Source organism: Cuculus canorus, chromosome 20 (assembly GCF_017976375.1).
Source record: "Cuculus canorus isolate bCucCan1 chromosome 20, bCucCan1.pri, whole genome shotgun sequence".
NCBI classification, from domain to species: Eukaryota; Metazoa; Chordata; class Aves; order Cuculiformes; family Cuculidae; genus Cuculus; species Cuculus canorus.
The window spans coordinates 12,342,167-12,352,676 of NC_071420.1; the positions used below are offsets into that span (position 1 = coordinate 12,342,167).

The following is a 10,510-nucleotide window of genomic DNA, read 5'->3' on the forward strand; positions in this document are numbered from 1 at the left end:
TTATGGCACTGTGGGCACGGACAGCCTGGCATCCCCATCCTCATGGCACTGTGGGCACGGACAGCCCGGCATCCCCATCCTCATGGCACTGTGGGCACGGACAGCCTGGCATCCCCATCCTCATGGCACTGTGGGCATGGATCAGCCCGGCATCCCATCCTTATGGCACTGTGGGCACGGACAGCCCGGCATCCCCATCCTCATGGCACTGTGGGCATGGACAGCCCGGCATCCCCATCCTTATGGCACTGTGGGCACAGACAGCCCAGCATCCCCATCCTCATGGCACTGTGGGCACCGGACAGCCCGGCATCCCCACCCTCATGGCACTGTGGGCGACGGACAGCCCGGCATCCCCATCCTCATGGCACTGTGGGCATGGACAGCCCGGCATCCCCATCCTTATGGCACTGTGGGCACAGACAGCCCAGCATCCCCATCCTCATGGCACTGTGGGCACGGACAGCCCGGCATCCCCATCCTCATGGCACTGTGGGCACGGACAGCCCGGCATCCCCATCCTCATGGCACTGTGGGCATGGACAGCCCGGCATCCCCATCCTCACGGCACTGTGGTCATGGACAGCCCGGCATCCCCATCCTCATGGCACTGTGGGCAGCGGACAAGCCCGGCACTCCCCCATCCTCATGGCACTGTGGGCACGGACAGCCGGCATCCCCCTCCTCATGGCACTGTGGTCATGGACAGCCCGGCATCCCCATCCTCACGGCACTGTGGGCACAGACAGCCCGGCATCCCCATCCTCATGGCACTGTGGGCACGGACAGCCTGGCATCCCCATCCTCAGCGGCACTGTGGGGCACTGTGGGCACAGACAGCCCAGCTTGTTGGGTTGTATTGCCTGGGACATCCCAGCGTGGGGCAGCCGCAGCTCCTGCTCCTGTCACCCAGTGAGCACAAGCTTTGGATCCTATCAGCAACCGCAGCACTCAGTGCAAACTGAGATAATCTCAGGCTTATCTTATCCAGGACCTGGGATTAGGCTGGGGTGGGGAAACAGTGCAATGTCCGTCTGTCCAGCCTTGCGCTCTGTCTAGCGCTGTGCCTGTGTGGATGCTGGAAGGGAGTTCAGGAGGAAAAGCAGGGAGAGGGTATGGAGAGGGTCGTGAATTAAAGAAGGAGAGGTCTGGCAGCGCACAAATCTTGGCATCGCATTGGTGTCAGCACCAGCATTGTTTTCGGCACAGCCTGGCCAGGGGGTAGGGCAGCTGTGCCAAAAATACTGCCTGCCCCTGTGTCCCTGCTGGCCCCATTGTCCCACTGCGCCTGTTCCCCTTGTCCCCAACGGGTTAGGGTGTCACACCGGGCCACCTCTGTGCCTGCAGCTCCGACCCCCCCGCACTGGCTGGCAGTGCTGGCAGCATGGCTGGGATTCAAGGCCGCTGTCTCAGTGAACACCGTCTCAGTGCTGGAGCGCAAGGTAGGTTGGATTTTGGGGTCTGTGCCCCCGCCCCTGCCCCGGCAGTGCCGTGTCTCCTCCACAAGCAGCTGCTCCAACTGGTTTGTGGGTCTGAGTGGCAACACCTCCTGCCTGAGGCCTGGTGGAGGGCTGGGAAGCGCTGGTACTGACGCCAAGGAACAAACGAGCTGCTTGTGTCCTGCCGGGCACGGAGCCCAGCAGCGGGGCAGGGACTGCGTGCTGCGCCAGAATCTGGGCTTTTTCAGGAACAGCCATCCCGTGAGCTGGGGGGAAACTGAGGCATGGAATCATGAAGGGACCCCATCCGAGTGATGGAACAGTTGGTGCTGGCAGTGATAGCAGAGACATTCTGGTGCCTGGACACTGACTCTTCCCCTTGAGCATCCCACACTGAGCCCTGACAGCTGCCCTGGGCATCTCCTGCCCACGGCAATGGTAGATGCACTCCTGCACCTGGGTGGCCTGATCCCAGTCCCTGAATCCTCCTCCGTGGGAGCAGCTGGGATATGAAATGTCTTTTTGCTTCGGGGAGAAATGCAAGAAGAGGAATCCTGGGAAACTGGTTTTACCCCTCCTCCGGTACCAGCGGCAGGACGGCGGTGGTGGTGGCTCCTCCCTTGGCGAAGGCTTATAATACCTGCCATGGTCCCGGCAGCCAGCACTGCGCTGCGGGAGGTGGGCAAGGTGTCCAGCGTCGAGTGATGGCTTCCATGGGGCTGCAGGTGTTGGGCATCGCCCTCTCTGTCATCGGCTGGTTGGCCTCCATCCTCTGCTGCGCGTTGCCCATGTGGCGGGAGACAGCCCTTTGTCGGCAACAACATCGTGGTGGCCCAGATCATCTGGGAAGGGGCTGTTGGAATGAACTGCGTGGTGCAGAGCACGGGGCAGATGCAATGCAAGAGTCTACAGACTCCATGCTGGCCCTGCCGCAGGACCTGCAAGCCGCCCGTTCGCCATGGTGGTGGTGGCCATCGTCTTGGCCATCCTGGGCACCCTGCTCGCTGTCGCCGGTGGCAAGTGCACCAACTGCGTGGAAGGATGACACCGCCAAAGCCAAAGTCATGATCATCTCCGGCATCATCTTCGTTATCGCTGGCATCCTCATCCTCATTCCCATCTCCTGGTCGGCCAACAGCATCATCCAGGACTTCTACAACCCGATGGTCACTGAGTCCCAGAAGCGGGACCTGGGGTCGTCACTCTACGTAGGCTGGGCAGCCGCTGCGCTCCTGCTGCTGGGAGGGGGGATCCTCTGTTGCTCCTGCCCGCCCCAGGGCGAGAAAGCCCGAAGAGACGCTGCCAAGTTTCACCGCTGCGCGCTCGCTGCCAGCCAGCAAATTATGTCTGAGGAGGCCACTGCACCTCCTGGACCCCTCCAGCCCCACCAGAGAGCCAGGACCTCTTGGGGCCACTCCTGACCCACAGATGCTGACGGCCGGGCTGGGGCTGGCTGGGTGCCGGGACGGGGAGGGGGGTGTTAGGTGGGGAGGGGGGGTGGAAGTGTGTGAGGGAGGCAGACAGAGCTGCCTTTGTTCACGGAGGGATTGAAGCTCGTTCTTTAGTCTCAGCTGGGGAACAGGGAGATCCTGTCCTGGCTGCCCCCTGCATCTGGGGCCACGCTCCCCCCGCAGCACTCCGGTGCAGCATCTTCTCTCCACCATCCCCCTGTCCTCCCTCAGAGCATCTCTGGCCCCTGGTATAGGGGTGTGCCCATGGTGACGCAGCTCCTGGTGCTCCCGGAGCCCATCCCGCGGGTGACACAGGGCGCTCGCCCCGTAACACCCCCCGGACACGTCCTTTGGAGCGGGTGATGGTGTCAGTGGGGACAACAAACCTGTCGCATGTGGCCATGGGGACGCGGTGGCTCTGCAAACCCTGGCAGGATCGTGAGGGCCGGCGAGGGCTCTCACCTGCTTGTCTCCACATTTTTAACTTTGACCTACTTTCGGGCCTCGGAGCAGCTGTGCAGACGTGTGATTTCTCATGGCGGCTCCTCAAGGCGGGGGCATCATTAACCTGGGGTGGGAAGGCAGTGGCTGGGCTGGGAGAACCAGTCGGGATGCAGGGAGCAGAGCGGGGCTGTGCCTCTCCCGGACCCGACCCTGTCCTGTCGTGCACCCAGCCCCGCGGCCCCCTCGCCGCCCCGGGCTGAGGGCAGGGCAGGGTGGCTCTTGGTGCCCTCAGCTGCCATCCGTACCCACATCGCAGCCTCCCCCCATTAAATGGCAGCCGCTCGGACCCTGCTGTGCTTCGTTTTCTTTGCCCTCTGCAGCAGCTGCCTCCGTGGGCTGGTGCTCCTGTGGCCCTCATCCTGCTGAAATCCCCCAGATCTGCTCTCCAGAGCCTCCCACTATCCCATCTGCCCTGTGACCGCTGCTCCAGCCCCAGCATCACCCACACTCCCCTCGCTGAGTCTCCCTGGGCTCCTCAGGGGCTGACAGCGGGTGCCGGCGGTGGTGTCGGAGCTGTCCCACACCCACCCTGGCACGAGCTCCCCCACGCCTGAGCAGGAAGAAAGTGATCCACGCGGTGAGGGCACCTTGGGGTGCATTGGCCCTGGGGCCACCCAGCAGCTCCGGCTGGGAGCACCCCGGGGCCGGCGTGGGCAATGCCGGCTGTTTTGCCTATCTCAGTCCTGGCACAGCAAGCTGTGTCCGGGTGCAGCCAGCTCTATGCCAGCTTGCAACACCCTGCCTCTGTGCCTCAGGGTGCTGGTGCCTCGTGTGAGTTTGGGGGCTTGAGGGCTCCCAGCTCCCCCATCCCTTCCCCCAGGAGTGGCAATGTTGGGAATGCTCCTGCAGCCCCATGGTGCTCGTGGCCAGGTGGGAATGGGAGCATGATGCTCCAGCCCACATCCTTGTCAGAATCCGTAGGGCCACCACTCATCCCCACTGCAGGTGTGTTTGGGCATCTCTGGTGGTCCGTGTCCTGCTGGCTGGGGATGGCTTCCCATCATTCTGGCCTCCTGGGAGGCTGGTGGCCCTTTGGCAGTGAGAGGGACTTTATTTTTGCCCTAAAGAGCTTTCATGAAGCAGAGGAGGGAAAGTCCCAGTGCTGAGTGTCCCTCAGGATGCCAAGGTGCTGGGGAAGGAGTGGGGATGCAATGGGGAAGGAGAGGTTGGAGAAACTGAAACCGGGACCAGGGAAAGGACAGTGAAACTCACAGTGCCGCAGGGTGTGCCAGGCATAGCCGATACCCGCCTGCCTCTCAGGGCTCATAAAATCTCAGCCCGTCTCGGCTGCCAAGCACAGGCACGAGCACTGATGGGTGCACTCTGCCCCATGGCAGCACAGGGGCTCGGCTTGGCATGGGGCGGAGCAGCCATTTGGGCTGAGCCTGGGGCCACGGTGGCCATGTGTGACCACAGTGGAGATGTTGGCCAGTGTCCCCCAGCTTGGCCACCCCTCCTGCGGTGGTGATGCTGGCTGTGACCTCAGGCTCTGTAGTTCTGTAGTCCCCATGCCACCAGGTGCCCTCTCAGTGCTGCTCCTGGGGGTGAAGGACGAGCGGGTATCGCTGAAAGTGCTGAGCACTGTGGTGAGATCACAGGCAAACCAGAGCTCTGACCCATTTCCAGCTTCCGGATCGGAAATCCTGGGTCCAAAGGGTACTGTAGTGCAGCTGCTGAGGGTGAAGCAGAGCTGGCCCTCAAGCAGGAGCAACTGGTGCGGCGGCGAGGGCAGGGGCTGCCTCTCCTGCCCATGCCCCCAGTGCAATGCTCAGGGCAGTGGGGCAGTGCTGTGGGGTGGCTGCTCTGGCAGGAGATGGGGTTAGCATGGGGCAGGGGTCCTGTGCTTTGGAGCACGCTGGGATGGGCACAGTGAGCCTCTCGTCTGGCTCCCCACAATCCATCCCGCTGCCCGGCTGGGATGGGGCAGGGGGCAGCCCTGAGCTTTGGGGACACTGAGCCGGTAATGTGACACACAGAGCTCCTGCACCTCACCTGGGTGTTCATGGCCATAAGTGGCCCTGTGGTGTCTGGCAGAGATGCCCAGTGCCAAACATGTCCCCATCCTGTCCTGCAGGAATGCCCTATGCCACACGCGTCCCCGTGCCGTCCTGCACCAATACCCCATGCCACACGCATCCCCGTGATGTCCTGCAGGAATGCCCCATGCCACACGTGTCCCTGTGCCATCCCACAGCCTTTCCCATCCAGAACAGGATGAGCCCCGCATGAAGGTCACTCTCTTCCACAAGCCCCTTTGCCCCATGTCCGTGACAGCTGTGCCCTGTCCCCGCAGGTGCTACCAATGGCGACGATGACGATGCAGCTGGGTGGGCTGATACTGGCCATGCTGGGCTGGATGGGCTCCATCCTGACCTGTGCACTGCCCATGTGGAAGGTAACGGCCTTCATCGGCTCCAACATCGTGGTGGCCCAGGTCTTCTGGGAAGGGCTATGGATGAACTGTGTGTATGAGAGCACGGGGCAGATGCAGTGCAAGGCCTACGACTCCCTGCTTGAGCTCACCTCTGACCTGCAAGCAGCCCGCGCCTTGGTGGTCACCTCCATCTTCGTGTCCTTCTTCGCTTTCCTCACTGCCATGTCAGGCGCCGACTGTACCCGCTGCATGGATGACGAAGGCAACAAGACCAGGGTCTCCGTCGTGGCAGGTGTCGTCTTTGTCATGGCCAGCATCATGATGCTCATCCCTGTCTCCTGGTCTGCTAACAGCATTGTCAGCAACTTCTACAACCCCATGGTGCCCGAGGCCCTCAAAAGGGAGCTGGGAGCTGCCCTCTATATCGGTTGGGCCTCCAGTGCCCTCCAGCTCCTTGGCGGGGGCATCCTGTGCTACTCAGGACCGTCATCCCAGCAGGATCCCTACCCCAAGAAGTATCGAGCCGTGAAAACCTGTGGCCCGATGGGCTACCCCATGAAAGACTATGTGTGAGTCACCCCTGGGCATTACCACTACCCTTGCCCTGCCCGTCCCTGTGTCGACTGTGTCCCTGTGCCCTTCCCGGCACAATGAGGCTGCGCTCACTGCCGTCTATAAACACCTTGGTGACACCAAAGCTGCCTTGGCTCACTGTGATGCAGTGTGGGGATGTGGGGATGGGGACATGTCCCATGGCTGTTGTGCCCTGCCCGGCTGCTGCCAGCTCAGGGGATGATGACCCAGTGCCTGATGTGTCCCCACAGGGATGTGGTGGGGGGTCACAGAATCATAAAATCATTTGGTTGGAAAAGATCTTTGAGAACATCAAGTCCAAGAGTCCAGTCGAGGTCATCCATAGCACTCCCCAACACATCCCCCCAGCAGGGAAACTGAGGCAAGGAGTATGTGCCAAGAGGTGCAAGGGGGGACACTAAGCTCCCAGAGCTCTTCTGAGCGCACCAGTGGTGGAAGGGGTCCCTGGAGTGAGGCCAAATCCCCCCTCCCCGAGTCCTTGCTGCCCTCTCCTGCACATCCCCAGCCCCACCGCTGCACGAACAACACAAGGCAGGCAAAGCAGGCAAAGCAAGCACGGGGTTTATTACAGAGCCAAGAGTGGGATGGGAGCAGCCATGGCCTGCAGCTGCCCAGGGGACAATGGTGGGGACAAATGGGGGGAGCAAGGAGCAGGGCAGCTCCCACGATGGGTACAGGGACTCCGAGTCCTTGGGGGACAACATCGAGGAATGGCAAGAGTGATGGGGAGGGCGAGGGTGGGAGATGTGAGATGTGGCGGAGGACATGAGGACAGGGACAGACACCACCTCCTGCCTGGGATGAGCACCTGAGGGGAGGGAAGAAACCCGTGGGAACGGGAGAAGCTGGAACAGGCGTGGGGAAGAGAAGAGGAAACATCCCAGCCTGAGATTTGGGTAAAAACCTTCCCAAGGTGGAGGAGGGTGGAGGCAGCACGGCTGGGGAAACAGGCAGAGCCGGCAGCTCTGCAAGGCTCCTGGGTGGGGAGCAACCACCGGCTCCTCAAGTCCCTTCCAGCCTCATTTCCCACCCTGACCACGAACTACAAAGCTGTAGGAAAATGAGTTATGGGATGAAAGGAGGATGTGATAGTCTGAAAGCTTCTCCAGCTGTGTGTCACCTTGGCAGAGCTGCTCCTGGCTGGGACACTGGGGTCTCCTGCACCTCAGGGGGCACTGGGTTGGCTACTGGGGAGGACCAGGATGGGAGAGTACAGGACATGGTGATGGGGATCATCATGGAATGGTCCCCAGGTGAAGACCGTGGGGGTTTGGGAAGGTAAAGATGTAGATTTTTAACTGAGGGCTGAGAGGTGGACATGGTGGGGGGAAGGCACCCCAGAGAGGAGATAGCCATGAAGAGCCAGGTGGGCCTGCGAGATGCTGTGGTGAAGACAAAGGTATGGGGGGCAGTACCAGAATGTCATAGTTCATGGTAGCACCCAGAAGACCCCAGTGAAACCAGGGGACAGTTCCCATGCTGAGGAGCAGACAACGCCCACATGGACCTCAAGGGCAAGGAGACGGTGACATTCTACCTCTGATTGTCCCCAACAAACCTGGTCTCCCTCAGCTCCAGGAGGGGGATGGCTGGGCTGGTTTCCAAGGGGCCAAGCACTCACCCCACCCTTCGCAGACCCACGTTGGCTCTCAGCTCTCGGGAAGCCAGGGGACAGGGCATTTCCGATAGATGTAGACCACCCCGGAGATGTAGCCGGTGCCCTGGGTGCTCTCCTCCTCTGAGGTGGCCCTCTCCCAGCGATCCTCCTCCTGTGCCAGCACCTTCTCCCAGGCTCCCTGAGACTCCAGCCGCTCCAGCGTGGCCTCCAGCTCTGCTTTGTACCGCAGGTTGGAGGGGTTGCTCCGTGTCGTCAGGCACAGGATGCCTCCTGCCAGAAGGGATGGGGGCACCCATGGCAAGTGTCCCTGCTGGAGACGGTGTCCCCTGGAAAAGGCATGTGCAGGGCAGGGGATGGGGCAGGGCCAATGGACAGGGGATGAGCAGGGGACAGGGTCAACAGACAGGGGATGGGCCAGGAATGAGGCCAGCAGGCAGGGACCAGGGCAGGTGATTGGCAGAGGACGGGGCAAGGGACAGGGTAGGGCATTGGGCAGTGGACGAGGCAGGGGGGACCAGTGATGGGACCAGTGATGGGGCAAGTGAGGAAGCCAGGGGGATGGGGCACGGGTTGAGGCAGGGGACAGGGCACGGGATGAGCCCAGTGGGCAGGGGATGGGGCAGGCATCATGGCAGGGGATGGAGAAGGCAGGAAGCCAGCAGGTAGGGGACAGGGCAGGGAACAGGGCCAGCAAGAAGGGAATGGGGCATGGAATGGGGCAGAGCAGGGGATGGGACAAGGGACACCAGACAAGGCATGTCAGAGGGACAGGGGGCAGGGTATGGGGCAGGGGACCAAGCAGGAGATGAGGTCAGCGGGCAGGAGACGATACACGGGTTGGGGCAGAGGGGAGGACGAGACAAGGGACGGGGCAGGTCAGGCCAGTGGGCAAGGGATAGGGCAGGGCTGGGGCAGCAGTCAGAGCCAACCCCGTCCCGTCCCCCCGGTGCCCCGCCGGGCGCAGCCGCTCACCGGGCCGGGTGACACGCAGCAGCTCGGTCACGGCCGCGCTGGGCACCTGCCCCTCGCCCAGGGCCCCCACCACGGTGACGGCGTCGTAGTGCCCTATGGGGACTCGCGGGGTCACCGGGACCTTCAACCCCGCCCCCAGCCCCCAGTCCCCAGTCCCGGTGCCGCCGGTACCTGCGGGCGCGGGCAGCGGTTCCGAGCCCAGCACGCAGCGCCGCAGCTCCCGGTACAGCCCCGCGCCCCGTGCCCGCGCCAGCATCTCCGCGCTGCCGTCCACGCCGTCTGGGAGCCCGAACCCGCGCCGCCGCAGCTGCGGGACGGGGCGCGCTCGGTACCGGGCTCCGGGCCCCGAACCTGACCGGCACCTCCCGCGCCCCAGCGCCCCGGTTCCCGTCCCGGCCGGTTCCTCCCCAACGCCCGAGCCCGGTCGCTGCCGGTACCTCCCTCGCCACCAGCCCGGTGCCGCAGCACACGTCGAGCACGCGGGCGGCGCCGGGCGGCCCGGGCAGAGCGGCGGCGAGCGCAGCGGCGGCCAGGACCGGCGCCCGGTACTGCAGCGCGGCCACGTCCTGCGGGGACACGGAGCTCAGCGGCGGTGGCGGTGGCGGCGGCGGCGGCGGCGGCGGCCCCGGCCCCGGCCCCGGCCCGGCACCTGCTCGTAGCGGGCGGCCCACCCGTCGTACAGACGGAGCAGCTCGGGCAGCGCCGCCGCGCCGTGCACGGCCGCCACCCGCTCCCGCACCGCCGCGGGCAGCATCGCCACCACCCCGGAGCCGCTTCCGCTTCCGGTTTCCGCCCTCCCCCACATCCCTGAGTTCCGTCCTGTCCCGGCTCCCTCTTCCTCCCTCCCCCTTCCCCGTTGGTTTCGCCCCGCTCCGGGGGGCGCGCGCTGAGCTGGGCGCGACCAAGTGGGGGGGAAGACGGGGGCGCGAAGGACCGAGTGCCTCACGGGGCCACCGCGCGCCCGGCGGTGACCGAGGGGGGTGGGCGGGCAGCACCGAGCGCCCCGTGGGGACAACACCGAGTGCTCCAAGGGGTGACCGAGTGTGCGGGAATCATGGCACCAAGTGCCCCTGGCGAGCTAGCACCCAGAGCGCCATGGCCGTCCCCTGTCCCATCCGCTGCCCGGGTCAGGGCTCCCTCACGCTGGTGCCCGAGGTCACCCCCCGGTCAGCCGCTGTCCGGGTCCCACAGCCCTGGCGCTGCCCGTCACCGCCGTTCTGCCGCTCCGATCCGCCACCCCGTGTGAGCAGCAGTGACCGCGCTCCGGTCCCTAGGTGAGCCCATCCTGTCCCAGCACATGAAACGGTGACATCCGAACCCCGAGCAGCTCTCCCACCGCCGAGGGAGACGGTGCCCACCGCCAGGGCAGCTCTTTCGTGGCCTGGTATGTCCCCCCATCTCCTGCCGGCCGGGGTGGTGATTCTGCGCTGCCCTTTGCCGGTGGATGAGGGGTGTAGCAGCAGGCAGAGCTCAGGGGCAGAGGACAGGATGGCTGTGCAGGAGGTAGAACGTCTTGGCTGTATCAAGTCTGGGTTTTGCTCATGGGAAGCAGGAGAAG

At 64.0% G+C, this 10,510-nt stretch overlaps 2 protein-coding genes across 7 annotated transcripts; one reads left to right on the top strand and one right to left on the bottom strand.

Moving 5' to 3' along the window:
• The first annotated feature begins 1,277 nt into the window (after positions 1–1,277).
• Positions 1,278–6,478, top strand: LOC104060321 (uncharacterized). Its single transcript, XM_054084691.1, is given in 6 exon segments — positions 1,278–2,245; positions 2,247–2,348; positions 2,351–2,392; positions 2,395–2,478; positions 2,480–2,647; positions 5,688–6,478. Coding segments are annotated over 6 exon segments (1,347 nt in total). The 5' UTR covers positions 1,278–1,948; the 3' UTR covers positions 6,342–6,478.
• A 184-nt stretch (positions 6,479–6,662) lies between these two features.
• Positions 6,663–9,774, bottom strand: METTL27 (methyltransferase like 27). Of its 6 annotated transcripts, none has more exons than XM_054084684.1 (5): positions 9,602–9,774; positions 9,124–9,518; positions 8,953–9,045; positions 7,984–8,250; positions 6,663–7,170 (listed from the first exon to the last, which is right to left on the bottom strand). In XM_054084684.1, exons 1-5 carry the CDS (start codon positions 9,755–9,757, stop codon positions 6,678–6,680), a joined length of 1,404 nt encoding a protein of 467 aa, XP_053940659.1. In that variant the 5' UTR covers positions 9,758–9,774; the 3' UTR covers positions 6,663–6,677. The 6 variants fall into 6 exon arrangements, with proteins under 6 accessions (XP_053940659.1, XP_053940664.1, XP_053940665.1 ...); XM_054084689.1 differs by having other exon boundaries at positions 7,028–8,250; positions 9,124–9,259; positions 9,390–9,518; XM_054084686.1 differs by having other exon boundaries at positions 7,032–7,170; positions 7,984–8,306.
• Between the last annotated feature and the right edge of the window lie 736 nt (positions 9,775–10,510).